Source organism: Phoxinus phoxinus, assembly GCF_949152265.1.
Source record: "Phoxinus phoxinus genome assembly, chromosome: 14".
NCBI classification, from domain to species: Eukaryota; Metazoa; Chordata; class Actinopteri; order Cypriniformes; family Leuciscidae; genus Phoxinus; species Phoxinus phoxinus.
The window spans coordinates 13,603,027-13,618,278 of record NC_136889.1 but is presented as its reverse complement, the minus strand read 5'-3'; the positions used below and the strand labels follow the sequence as shown (position 1 = coordinate 13,618,278).

The window sequence follows — 15,252 nt, the reverse complement described above, 5'->3', positions numbered from 1 at the left end:
ATCCAATAAGTTCTTGACTATGGTCTCTGGCTTTCCAAGTGGCATTTGGCCCTGTAGAACATGTAGGTGTGTGTCTATCTAGTGGGCAAACTGATGGTGGAGCCCTTTCCCAATTGATCAGTAGTGGTTTGTGTTTGTTAAAAAACTCTTCAAGTGTTGCACCACCCTCTACATCCATTCCTGTATTAAACTTCCCAAGCTTTAATCTCCCTTTATCAGCAGAGTCAGGAAATAGCGGGTACCCTAGAAATGGTGTCTGTAGGGGGTCTTGCAGGAAAGCGGAGGGCTAGAACGGGGCAGAAACCATCCCAGACGGCACCCAGGAGCTGGCAAGGATGATCAGACGAGTTGGCCGAGAGCCAAGACTTGCAAAACAGATTCGGCTCATTAGCCCTAGTGAATGCTCAAATGTAGGGGCTTAGATACAACAAACCACAGAATGTAGGGAAAAGACATTTGCCCACATTAGAAATACTGATATAAGTTGGAAACAGTCCTGTTCACACTCATGTGGAGTTCCGTCTGAATTTTTTTGGATGGCAATTAGAAAGGCACATTTATCAAAGGTTATAACAACATGTCAATGTGTGTTTAATATAGAGTTCCAATGTTTTTTCTACCATATTTCATGCATGACTGCGTTTATTGTCATAATAGTCAGCTGGCTTCATATTCGAGTCTGAATCGCTCAGTGAGAGTTTCTCAGTGTTGGCATGTTTAAAAATGTGCACCGATTTAAATATGAAGAGTTGTCTTTTGGAATCAAATTGTTTTCAAATGTCTTTTTTTAAATCGGAGGTATAGTGGTCATTTGTACACAAGTGCAGCTGCCAGTTTTGTGAATGTGGTGTTATTTCCCTATGGAGATGGAGCTTTCATAAGAAACATGTTGATCTATTATAGCCACTAGGAGATATGCGTTTTCAATGAACACCCTGGAAGTTTTTACAATTCACTCCAGGCTATATCTCAGAACAGAAAATATCTTATTGTAGGTTTTTGATCTTATCATCCTGACAATTGTACCCTAAAAACCTGACACCTGAAACTTTCTTCCTGAATTGCCTAGTGGACTGGGTGTTTATACTCAAGAATTTTCATGACATGAGAGAATAAAACACTTTTTTGTAGCCATCAACATGGTTAAATGATAGGTCAGAATTATAAGTTCCTCCCTAAATACCCCAATTTAAGCATAGCGTCACCTTTCATTCTTCTAGAGGAAGTTCTTACAACTTATTTGGAGGGACTGTAAAGCAGTGGAAGGCTGGGGGAGCAATAAAGCATTATAAACCTTTTACAATATATGCACACTATAGGAAATGACACGCATTCTCCAATTGTAGGCTACATGCCAAATGTTCCCTCTGTGAGGAGGTTTCAAATGCCAAGTTTAAGAGGAGGAAATGCACAGCCACACAGAACAATAATGTGATGCTCAATTGTGTTGGTTTTTGAAAATAAAACCATTTTATTAAGCTTCAAATTTGTTAAGAGTGTTAAAATACTGTACATGTCATTTGAGGTATTTTTATTCTGTTATGAAGGGACACTGACAGAATTACATTGTGACGAGACAGACATAAGGGACACATAAAAGCACGGCAATTCAGAAATTGTGATGCAGAAAATCTCTCAAAACATGCAGGCTCAAAACTTGAACCAGACATGGGAAATTCTTTAACTCTTGTGTCTGGTGGCAATTTAGTCCATTGCCATAGAAGACATTTGAAATTCTTGATATTTAAATTTCATCCTCAGAAGTCATAGGTTATTTCACTTTTGTAGCATTTAGATACAATTTACACATTCCTCCAGACATTCCTGTATTTGTATTACCTACTGTGTGTATTTGTGCAATTTGTAAATACATATATACATACACACAAATAAATAAATAGCCCAACCCCTTTACCTTATTATGTGAGTGCTCTGAATCTAGGCAAATCATGTTAGAATCATATGGCTGGCTATTTGTTATTTCATAGACACTCAATCTTAATAATTTTACAGCACACTTACAACATCAACAGCTGTCCTGGAGTAATCTGAGGATAAGAGCTTTGCTCAAGTTTGAAGCGAGATGGGGTGGCACTTGCCAGCCCAAATCTTTAACTGCAGCACTGTGTACATAAAGATCCAGTCTGCAGTGCTTGTCAGCATATGAAAAATAGGTCATTCAAGTGTTTCCTTGAAGTGCAGCAGTGTTTCTAAATCAGCCTCGTCTTTTATTCAGATTATTGATGGCTCAGAAAAATGTGGATAACATGTCAAACTTTATTGGGTTCTTTAAAACCAAAGAATCTTGTTCGTCCAACTGTGGCTTATTATTCATTACAGTAGGGTACTGCTAATTTAAAGCATTTTTAATATATATATTAGTTGACTTTGATGAATAAGTGAATGTCACTATCAACCGTCTGAAATCAGTCATCAGAAAGAAATTGCTGGGACCAGTTCGGCTCATCCTGAAATCTCTGAAGGTCTCTTTGAAATATTTAAACTAAATCTCCTGGAGGTTCCAGCAGATATTGCCACCAGTCCGTGCCCCTGTAATCTCTAAAGTGCCCTTTCAGACAAATTGCGGTGCCCCCCGGAACGCGAATATAAATATTCAAATATTGTCTCGGATAAAGGCCTTGTAGGTTGAGAATCACTGTTCTAGTGGACCACAATATAGATAACCCACCCCTATATGGCATAAATACAAAGTTCTGTAATGAAACTAGATGGCACAGGCTGATAGGTCCTTAACTCAATAGCTCAGCTGATTGGTTGCTGTGGAATCAGCAGCCAATGAGCTTGCAGCTCAACATTCAAATACTTGGCATTGCTTGCTGTGAGCATGTGAGACATCCCTCCACCTTCCCCAGCTCCACCTGTTTAGATCTGCTACAGGGGTTATTTCATGTATGTTATATGGGCAGCAGCAGCGTCTCACATGCTCACAGCATCCCGTCTGTGAATGCATTTGCAGTAGCAAATCTCTATACTTATTCTCTGTAGCATATATATTCCGCCATACATTAAGACCATACATTAACATTGCTATATCCATTACCATGACAATCTCTCTGAGAGTTGTCATGGCAGAACTGTGATTAATTGCTTTACATGTCAGTCACATGGCTCTTGTCTAAATAGACAGTCCTTGACCATAAGATGCTGTAATTGACTTTTCAAATTTCCCATACAGAAATATATGGGAAACCAAAGCAAATACAAATCCTCGATTGCTTGTCTCCAATAGGGAAAAATATAGAGATGGATTATGGCGGTCAGAAGCAGTGTTATTTTATTATACTATAATCGTTTTTATTCATATTTTTAATTAAAAACAAAATGTATTCATTTTTTATTCATTTAAATTTTAATTAAAGACAATTTTTGGTCATTTAGTTATGTTTTTGTTATTTTATTAGTTTTATTTTTTTAAGTATGTCTATATAGTTTTAAGAATTTTCATTTCATAATTTAAATGAATTAATATATGAATGAATTATTTTAGCTTTAGTTACTTTGTAGTTTATTTTGTTTTGTTATTTATATTTGTTATTTTCTGTTTGTATATTTCAGTTAACATTGAATGATTTTTAAGTAAGAAACAAAACTATTATTATTATTATTTACATGTTTTTATTATTTTTGTTTAACTTTAGTAACAGTCAAAAAAATGTACAGTCTTTGGTACTTTTGTAATTTAATGGAAGGGTAGCCTACATTAAGTATGGTGATTTTAAAATGAAAATTGTTATCAGGCCTTCTTTACATTTTGTTAAAAATTAGGTAAATGCATAATACAGTCAATGGACTTCTTGGTTACAGCCCTCATATATAAACTAATTCTTCACACATAAAACTATTCAAAGTTTAATTGGATGCGTTTTTTGTTAATTTTGTACGAAGTAAAAAATCCAAGACCTTGCTAAAATTAATAAAATAGTAATTTAAGCTGGTCAAAAGACATAATGTGCACAATATAAGCCAGTACACATTAGGTTACATGTGCATTAGCGGAAAGTGAGCATATTTTTCTATGACTTCAGTGAAAAGAACGTGACACTATAATAATATGTATTTGTCAGATCTGCAGAATGAACCAAACAATGATTCCTCGGTGCATCTTGAGGTACAGGCTAACGATGGATGTCCCCACCCCCAGCCCTCCTCCGTCCGCGTCTCTGTGGAGCGTGATTGGATTAAAGTCGGTTACCCTTTCCCCTCTAACCCGGTGATGCTGGCTGTTTCCTGCTTCTTCTTCTGTCCAACCGCTGCTGCTGGTGAATTCGTGTTAGTTGAGCGCTGTAGCCACAGCGAGACGCAGAACGTGGACGTCAGTGGCTTTTCACGGCACAAACCCCGAGTCAGCCACTGTATTATCCCATCCAAAATCACAGCAATGCGCAGGAAATCTAGGATATTATTATGTTTTGCTGTGCTTTGGGTTCTTGGCATAGCATATTATTTCTATTCGGGGACAACGCTGAGTCGAAAGGTAGGTTTTTCCTTTCGCTGCTTTCTTCGTGTTTCATGCTGCTGGATCGGCGCAAATATAAGTTGTTTGGGGGTGATTGTTTCGAGATATTTCGTTTGCGGATGAATGAGGAAAAAACAGTCACTACGGCGAAAGAAGACGAGAGAAGCCCACACGTTTAAATAGCCAAAGTGTATTGAGAGGACTCACAAAGATAGTGTTATCGCTATACGTGCTGTGATTTAACTGCGAGACTATCCAATAACCCGTTTGGTTAAACTGAATTAAAAGCCTATGATGTTATGCTTCTTTCTAAAGGCGTATTTATTCCGGAGTCGTTTTAAATGCTTTGTTACGCCGATTTTCTTTAGGGGCGAGAGGGACGTTGATTGGCTATACAAACATGAGTAACAGGCACGTGCAGAGGGGGGGGCTTTGGGTGCTCGAGCCCCTGCCCTTTTTCAAAATTAATCAAAAGTGCCCTTCTCAAACATATATCAATGATAATATTGTGGTCAATAAAACAAAATGCATTTGCTTATAATTTACATGACAATGTGTACAAGACTAAAGTAGCCTAAATTCACGTTTATTTTTACGTGTCTGTCAGTCTGAGGTGTCGTTGCTATAACGCGTTGCTATGGGTTGCGTCACTTGCGTCAAGTTGTGCGTGTCTTGCTTCGGTCTTGACTGACGGTCTCCATTTTCGAGGGTCTAAAACTCCGGAGTAGTGTGTGGGCGGCAGGCATAACCGTAGCAAAAGTTATGCGTTTTAAAATGAAAATGTATTAGTGTACACGTAGGTATCCCACACAGTCTGCTTGGGAACCGATGCTCTCGAGCGTCTTTCAGTGAGTATGGCTCGACGGCAGAAAAAAAAAAAAAAAAAAAAAAACGTTTTTTTTATTACTATTATTATTTTTTATAATAAAAGGTTGTGTGTCGATTCAATTAAAAATCCACATAACACATATTTTAAAATATTACTTAATTCGCTGAAGCCTGTTTGTCATGCATAATACACCGACCAATCGTCATCTGGCACAAGAAGTTCAAATATCATTGGACGGTCATTTATAAATAAATCATTTGAAAATTACATGGACAGACGAATTTACCTTGAAGTGATCTGAATCTCCGTCGTTGACCTAATGGATGTTAATTGACTACAAACCAGCACCAAAAGTAGCATTTTTGCACACACACATTACTATTTTTTTTTAAAAAGAAGTCCCTAATGCGCTTTAAGCCTGCATTTATTTGATCAAAAATACAGAATTTTTTAACTTTAAAAATATAATTTATTTCTGTGATACAAAGCACATATTTATATATATGCCCCTTTTTATATTTGAGCCCCTGCCCCTGAGGAACTCTCTGCACGTCCCTGATGAGTAACTTGTATTAAAATAACATACATTTATATAAATGTTACTTTACAAAATGTTACTATACAAACTGCTCATGATATAGCCTACTATAGCCATTAGCGGTTTGTATAGTATTTGTAATGTTACAAGATAGTGTTAAAGACAAGCTAAGTTACAATTAATACATGAGTTAGTTCCTGTTATCACATTTTGATAGCTAATATTTAGTCTGGAACTTTTTTTTTTAATTATTGGTGGTCGTTGCGATTATGATTCTTCTGAGTGAGTAATTCGAGTACGTTCAGTGAAAGATTCTTTCAGAACCTCCAGTGACGTTTTCTGCTGTTTACGTCGTTACTCCAGTAGGTGGCGTCACAAAGGAGTATGTATTTGTGTGTTGCAAGTCGTTGAATCTTTCGCTATCAAAATAAGAAACTCTGAAGTGGTGGAGTGATATTCAGAACAGCGCAGCTGTTAGCACTATTGTGATATTGCTTTTTGTACTACAAATCTGTAGTAGGCCTAATTCATATTATATACTAACACATATTTGTCCTGTTTGTATCAATCTTATTTTTAATGCAAGTGTGGGTTCGGATATTTTGTAACCTAGTGTGCAGCAGTTACTTTAGCTGCAAACAAGTCGGTTGTGCTGCAAAGTGGTAGGCTACTTAATATATTAATTTGCAATAAATTGTCATTTATTTTTAAGCAAATAATTTGACCGTTAACTGCACTGTTAATTTTCAGAAATATCACATTAACAGGAAATATTTAACCTTCTTCCTCATTGATAAATAAGGTGGATATACGAATCAGGACTGCCGTACTAAAGTGTGTAATCTTTCAAATTTCCAATTTCGTGCATACTTTAGGCTAACTTTTGATCCCTAAAAGCTGCATGTCTGCATTCCATTAATCATCACTTGACAGTGTGTGCATGTTGCACTTTTGAGTGAGGGTGGTATACCATGAAGCCACACTTTTTAGTAACATACCATCTGGTCTCGAGGGATGTTTGCTGAAATTCCTTCACTCACAGGCAAATATTCAGCTTGTGTGCTTCCCTTTATATTGAGTGACACGCACACTGTCTTGAGGTTTTGTTTTGTTTCGTGGTTTGTTTCCATAGCCGTCCATCAGCCGCACTCAGCCAACTTATTTTCTGGTATGAGTGCATTTGATATTGTGATCAAGACACAATGAGGTGAATGGACCACTGCACATGGGCGTCAGTTTGGTTTGAAATGTGCTGGGGACAGAGACGCATTCGGAAGTGCATTTTCAGAAGTGCTGGGTACAATGACGCATTCATTTTTTTTAATCTTTCGCTTAGGTCATGTTTTGAAAGACGATGTCCTGAAGCTTACTAATGTAAGCTCTGCAAGCTACTAGCAGTGGCGGCGTTTCACAAAAACCTAGTATGGCATTCCGTCTGGCAGAGGCGGGGGACCCCGCATTTTAAGGGGCCCCCGAGGGCTGATCATTTAAACAATCAGAAATATTTATATAAAGACGCAGCAACATCAGTGGGGCCCCTCGCTACTGCTTTTACCCTTTTCAAACTGGTGCAGCGCTTATAGCTACTCGCGGTAGAAAATGCATGATTTGATTTGTTAAACATGAAAAGGACTTATCCATCTGGCATGGCAGCTCGCTCTAACTTTAACCTAGATAAATGTTCGCTAGCCTATATGGATATTAGGTGCATATCCAAAGTGTGTGTGCGGAGTGTGCGCGCACTGCATGGGGCGTCGGCGCGAACACTTGCATTTTCCTAGAGGAAACAACTTTAAATACTCAATCTTTTTTGAGGTCCAAAAGGAATAACGCATCAGTCGCAAGTAGCCTACTTTTATTTGGGTAAACTCACAATTACAAGAAAACGTTGTGCTTTTGTAAAATAAAATAAAACAAACAGGGCGCGCTATAGCCTAATTATCTCCATGGTGTGAACTGGAGCGCGTCTCAATAATGAACTGAAATGCAGTGTATAGCCTCAAAAACGTGATGAATATTTCTATATAAAGCTCGAAATATCCACTTTTAAACGAAAAATTTTTAATCGAAAGCAAATACCGGCTGATTAGGCTGTAATCCATATGAAAGGTGCATTTCTCTCTAAAGTGGACTTTACAGTGGAGATGTATATAGATATGTTTGGAGCCGACACTGATTTAGAAATATATATTTTATTAATAAACAATAAAAATGCCTCATTATTTTTCAGACATAGGCCTATATCATTAGCCTGCTTTTGCGGCAAGATTTATGCATGCGCTTGAGCGCGGATTAGGCTATATTCTTCCATACACTCATTATTTAAGCAGAAATTAATATAAACGTGAGAAAAAAATAAAACGAGCTCCACAGAACATAAAATATTAATTTTATTAATAATTTTATTTAGTTCGCATTTATGAGGAAAAAACAATGTTACGGACGTGACCGTTCTGAAATCGGCACTAAAAGATGCTTTAAAACTTTCACAGACCTCAATCAGAAAGCACAAAGCCTTTCTTTAAAGTGAATTTCGTTTTGTATTAATTGTATCTTAATTTTAATCAATGTTTCATCAACCGATTGCCTGGATTTAATAAATAATAAGTAACGCAGATAATAGCCTAGATATCACGACGACACGGAGGCGCCTGCGCATGAACTGGAGCTCGTCTCATAAATGAACCGAAACTCAGCACAGCCTACTCGCCTCATAGACCTGAGAAATATATATATTATCTACAGAACGCTTTAAATCATACTTTTTAAACATAACAATTCAAAACGAAAGAAAACTATGTTATCCGTATACGGACTATGTTATCCGTCAACTCATACATGCCAACCCTCCCTAATTCTGAGGTCTCAAGGTTGGCAAGTATGCGTCAACTTCATCTTTGCAGCGACACAGAAAACACTTGTTTATTAATAAAAATGTCTCCTTGCTATATTTGACATATTCAGATTACTTTTGCCAGTTCTTTGTGGCAGCTTTTAGGTGCTTTATTGGCAGCGCCACCCTTATGGTGCGTTCACACCGGACGCGAATACCGCGTCAGGCGCGAGTGATTTCAATGTTAAGTCAATGCAAAGACGCGTTACATGAACGGGTCACCACTGCATCAGCACCGAATTTCTTTTTATTTTATTTTTAAATCCCCCAAAAAATCGTGATACGAACTGAATCGTGGGTCAAAAATCGTGATACGAACCGAATCGTGGGTTTGGTGTATCGTTACAGCCCTACTAGCAACCCTAAAAAGTGGTGGGTACAAAATGACTCATGACGAAATCTGGTGGGTACGCGTCCCCCCCGTCCCCCCCGAAATCGACGCCTATGCCACTGCACATTTGTGAATTGCTCCCTTTTGGCACATTACTGAATGTAATGTTTTTGTTTGTATTGTATCGATCACAGTTTGTTGCTCACGAGTCACAAGTCGTTATTGTCCTGCAAGTTGAACTGCAGACCCAGTGAAACGTCCAATATACTGAACTGGACTTCAAAGACTTTGCTGCTTAACTACCACTTTCTCTACTGGTTTATTAGTTTAATCAATAACCTCGTAATGTATGAAGACGGCTGCTTGTGGAAACGTTATTAAAGCGTCATATAGTGTAGCATAAGCAAGTGGATGAACAGCTAGTTAGTGCTCCTTCATCTGGCTCAGGGCACTTCACATTCAATCCCTCTCTTTGTTGAACAGGACATCGATGCTGCTGCTGATGCGCAGCTTGTTCATTTATATCCTTAAAATTACAAAATGAATAAATTTTATTGAAGAGTTTAAATTGACATGACCTTTATTTCTGTGAGAACTGTGCTAGTTACGCAATAGATTTTAAACAGATGTCAGAGATCGTGTCTCAGCGAGGAAATGAGTTCCTGCAACCAGCGAGTGGACGACAGCCTCGGGATGGCGGTGGGGTTGTACAGATGCTCATCACCGATTGTAATACCTCGGTTATGCAAGGGTCGGATTCTGAATGTTTCGGCTTGGTTTTTGGAGCCGGGGCTGCTCTAGGATGCGGGCGGGATAGGGAAACAGGGGGCTTTTATCTCCACCGAGAAATGCGTTTGATCTGATATGTGCTCCACAACACAATTATTGACATGCTGATTGTTCTGCCCTTGTTGGCAGGATTACAGTGGCGGTGCTGGGATGGGGCCGTACTGCTTTCACTCACTTGTTCAAATCAAAGCTTGTTAACATCAGGATGAACCAAAGTGCATGACAGATTCGTGTGCCTTCCTTTTTTGTCTTAGTTTCTCCCTTTGATACCAGAGGAAAAGATGTAATTTGGGTCTGATGACTGTCATACAGATGAATTTAATGTGAGGAATGAAAGCAAAGCAGTGGCCCTCCTTTTATGTGAGAGAGTGAGTTTCTCATATTCTGATATCGTGGAGATGCTCGGCTAAACGCACCCGTGCTGTGAATTTTGAGGACGGCCGATGCTAAATACTAGCGGATGCCAGAGAGCTCCTATAACGCCTCTTGTGTCCCAAACGATTTTACGTTGATATATGAGGTTACGTTTTACTCACCAGAGGGTGAATTGGGTTTAAATTTGAAGGGCAATATTTGAAAGCTTCTTTGGCTTTATCTCTTCCATGAGATATGTGAAAAAACTCTGCACCCTTAAAATGCTTTTGTAGTTCTTTGCCATGGGATGTTTTTCTATACCTCTTATCTACTAGCTGAGCTTCAAAAGACCTCAATATTTTTTTTATGGTTGCTTTTAAGTTGGCAACCGGATTTCATGAGATTATGTTTTGTCGTCTTGTTGAATCAGCAGAGTTTAATTCCAGAGATTGAATCAGGGCCTTATGTTTTAAACAAAGCCATGAACTAGTTACAAACTAAACTGTGTAGCTAAGTGTTTTTCCTAATGTTTTCACCTTTGATATGAGCAGACGATCATATGAGACGCATTGCTTTTTATGACCTGACCTTTGACAGGGACATGGTTGTATATGTATCCTCCATAAAGGATTTAAAGACACTGAAAGAGACTGTTCTGTAACTTAGGATATAATTGATAACTGAGTGACCTCAGTGGTCAAAGGTCTTGGAGTTGCAGATTTTATGACCATGGAATTCCTGTGTCTCTGTCCACTCTGTTTCTACCAGATGGAGCTTTAGCTGAAATAGTGGGCGTGAATGGGCAAGTTTTAAATGAGTTTTTTTGGATAAATGCCTGAAATAAGGTCTGTGGTTAATAGAAGCTCAAGATATTTTCATGTTTTATTCGATGACATGAAATGCCCCACTCATGAGATTTGTCAGAAATCGAGTCCGAGTCGAGACCGGGTCTTTGAAGGGTCGAGTCCGAGTCGAGACCGAGTCCGTTGTTTTTCAAATACAGTCGAGTCTGAGTCAAGACCGAGTCTTCGAGTAAGCAAGTCCGAGTCGAGATTTTGTGATTTTTCATGATTTAATATCACCCCAGTTAATAATCAACAGTTAGGCCTACAGACTAAGCTAGATTGGGAATTGTTTAGAGTCTTAATGTCTTATTTATGGACTAAGCTTTTACTATCATTAAAAAAATCCCTACCACATGCATCATCTTCTGCCAATTTTTCTAAACTGCTTCAACAGTGCTGCTCTGTCATCAACATGTTAAGCCCACCCTGACTTTTTTAATCATAGTTAGGACATGCAGAGCAAATAAAAAATTGCTCATCTTGCCTCCGCTCACACCAGGCAGCAACTGAAGAAGACACTGTCTTGTGGCAGCAGACTCTGACGGCAGTATGCATTGCACCATGGGATGTCATTTTCAAATAATGCCCGTCAACATTGGATTTTATTATTATTGTTGTTATGTGTTTTGTTATGTGTTATTATTAGTGTTGTGTGTTTTTTTTATATGAACATAAAAAAATGCGTTGGAAAAAAAACTCGAGGACTCGGTCTGAAATTATGAGTCCTTCTCCTCCCACCGTGGTCCGAGACCGAGTCAAGACCGAGTCTTTGAAGGAACGAGTCCGAGAAAGCAGAAATCGGTCTCGAGACCGGTCTCGGACTCGAGTACTACATCACTAGTGATAAAGTCATGCGACTGGTGTAGTTAATTTATAGCCTAACATTTAGGTTTGTTTGCTTGCTTTTTTTTTTTTTTTTTTACTTTTAGTGATTTTGTTTTTTGGCTTCAAAATTCATACATTTGTAAGGATTATTTTGATGACCAAAATGTGTAAGAGTCATACATTTTTGTTGGTCACAGAACTTATTTTCTGCAATAATCCAAAAGCCAATGAAAAATCATATTGGCTTTTTGTCAAAATCATATAGGCTTTTTCACTATTATTGTTATTACTATATATATATTTCCAATTTTACAATAAGTTATTGCTATAATTTTAATTTGATAACTTTTAAATGTAATTTTTTTTTAAAAATCCCAAAATGAATATCCATTTTCATACTGTACATTTAAAATGTTTTGATGCCTAATTGTTTTTTAGTTTCAACGCCAAACTTAAAAAAAAATAAAAAATACAATTCTTAAAAAACAAACAAAAACCAAAGGTAAAATATTGCATTAGAAAGACATGAAGCACAGTGAATACTTTTGAAGTATTGTCTTGTCTAAAGATTCAACATTTTTATTGAGGTCTTTGGCATCGGAGATGAATTTTCTGTAATATTTGGTTAGATAAAGATCTCTGTGGGGATTTGCAGAAAGCCTTTTCAATTCTCCCACAACTGCCTGTTCTGTTGGGGAGTGAGATATGAAAAAATTAATACATCCCTGCTTGCCACTTCACATTGTCAGAGACAATTTCTCCTAATCTCTGTTCTTAGAATAATTCTTTATGCATCCATGCTTGATTCTAGACTTGTAAACTAAAGGCACTGTTGTTTTTCTCATTAAGCAGCTCTTTCCTGGTTGTAAGATGATAATTGAGTGAACAGGAAGAGGAAGGAAAATTTGAGTTCCAGTTAACTTCAGTCTCACCCAATGGGTTGTCAGCACACTGGCCGTGAGCCAGGAGGAAGTGATGCATGAATTGCAAAATCCATAAGAAAATAGAATAAAATATGCACTAGCAAAAGAAAATTAACTTACATCTGTGGACACCTTAAAGGGGTGGTTCAGGATTTTGGACATCGGACCTCATTTTCAAGTTAGCCTTGTTGTTATTCATCAGTGGAGACAGTTTTCAAAAAAATTAATCCAGTCCTTCCAGTTGCATAGTTCGCCTGTGCTAGGCTAGCGCAATTTTTTGAAAACTGTCTCCACTGATGAATAACAACCAGGCTAACTTGAAAATGAGGTCCGATGTCCAAAATCCTGAACCACCCCTTTAACTTCCAAAGGGTCTGCAAATAACATGTGAAGGTGGAAAACCCCAAGCCTGTTTACCCAAAGGGACAATGTCTAGGGAAATGCATCTCCAGCTGAATATGTGATTAGAGAAAATCGATTATCCTCTGCAGGGTACCGTAGTCATCTTTCTGTGTTTTTCACATTTAGTTCAGTCATCAGTCTCTGCATGTCTCTGTGATATTATGTATTTGCAACTGCGAGATGTATATGAGTGCAATGCAAATGAGAAGAAATGAGCTTTTGATGTTAAGGTTCATTCATTCTTCAACAGGGTTTAGTTACTGGATATTCCCCTTGTGGCAACTCCGTGACATCATTCTCTGATGTTATCTTTTATGATTAACACCGCCAGCCACCTTATTGGTCCATCGAGACCTAGATACCAGTGCTTTTGTAGGGATATTTGTAGGAAACAGTTTGTAAAAAAAAAAAAAAAAAAACATTGGGTAATTGTCCGTAAATTATTGTTTAGTCTAAGTAATTGAAGTGTAAGGTGCCCTTGAACACAGTTTTTGTTAGATGGACATTGTGTTTGCGTCTGTTAAAGCATCTTGCAAGATACTCCGTTCTAAAAATGCAGTACTTAATGTAAAAAGTAAAAAAAAAAAAAAAAAAAACACTCCTTTAGACCCTTCAATTGTCACATGCCAGCTATAAACATTTTACTTTCTTTTATTTCTATTAAAATTACCATAGTAAGAATACAGCTTTTATGACCTTATATCAATTGAGAGACTTGCATGATATATTTATCTTTTAAAAATGTATTGTAGTTCATTATGAATTGAAGGCAAAATGTTGCTTAGAAATGGAGAATAGGTAAAATGAGCTAAGATACACACTTTCACTTAAATGTGATGATTCAAAAAATCAGTGGACACATTATGCATCAACTATACTTTACATAAATGATTGCCCTTCATCTTTTTACTTTTTAGTACTGTTGTCAAATTTAACATTCTCCCGTCGTGATTAACATCTCTTTGTATCAGCTTTAGTTTTATCACTCTTCTGCTCCATCATATCCAAGACATAACAAAAACTGAGTGCTTGTAGACTACTTGATAAGCATTTACTGGCTCAAGCTTTTCGAGATATCTGTGGTGAAAATAGTTTAGACATGTTTTTGAGCCTAGGTTCCCACCAGGCAATGGAAAGTAGAGGGTATGAAGCTCACAAAGGAAATATCTGTATTCTCTGAAGGCAGATGGAACTCATGATTTTATTGCATAAGAAACCAATACCACAGAAGAGAGTTTAGCCTTGGGTAAAAAAAAAAATCCATACTTTTTTTTTCTTCCCTGAGGATATTTGTCCAGTGGTTCCAGGCGGACTGTATGTGCTGTGTGCATCTTCAAATGATCGTCCTGATGGAGTAGATGTAACATTAAACAGTACAGTAACAGTCTAACTTAAAGATATATTTTAAGACCAGGAATCAGGATATAATTGACTGTGGCTATTTAGAAGATTTCGCCACAAGAGCAACATAATCTCCCTCTGTCCTTTTGAAATAGAGATGAAGATCAAATGCTGTAAAGTGTGTCTCATTGTTCCCAGCGTTCAAGCCTAAAGGCAGCTCTTTCACAGTTAGAATGTGAGGACTTCAAAAGACCCATGAAAAATTAACCCCCCTAAAATGCAGTTAATTATTTAACTCAAAAATCATGGAAAATATTCCTAATTTCATTGCCTATGTTCTTAGTGGTGCTGTGGTGATGCTTGTAATGACGATGTGATGTAGAGAAGCGTTATTCATTGTTATATAGGGATTCACAATATACCTGAACCTTATCGGTTATTAATTTCTCTGAAATATGATTTATTTATTTATCAGTATTGGTTAATGCCCTATTGGATATTTATTGGTTAATTTTTGGATATTAATTTTGTTCAGCCTATTTTAATATTTAAATTACTTTTGCCATCTTCCATTTAATTAAAGGGATAATAACGATAGATCGGTAATGTGTTTGTACAATAAATCAATTAATTAAAGCAAAAGTACAACACCAATAAACGTTAATTGTTACTTTGAAATGTGTAAACTCTATATCACACTATATA

The 15,252-nt window shown here is 37.4% G+C and overlaps 1 protein-coding gene across 2 annotated transcripts in view; it reads left to right on the top strand.

The window, feature by feature from the left end:
* The first annotated feature begins 4,098 nt into the window (after nucleotides 1-4,098).
* The window catches only part of galnt2 (UDP-N-acetyl-alpha-D-galactosamine:polypeptide N-acetylgalactosaminyltransferase 2), a 75,996-nt gene continuing 64,842 nt past the window's right edge, over nucleotides 4,099-15,252 (top strand). Inside the window, exon 1 of one of the 2 annotated variants that reach the window (XM_079634943.1) lies at nucleotides 4,099-4,495. In XM_079634943.1, coding sequence (XP_079491069.1) covers nucleotides 4,235-4,495 — 261 coding nt within the window. In that variant the 5' untranslated portion in view covers nucleotides 4,099-4,234. The remainder of the gene's footprint in view (nucleotides 4,496-15,252) is intronic. The other variant, XM_079634944.1, reaches the window with a different exon arrangement.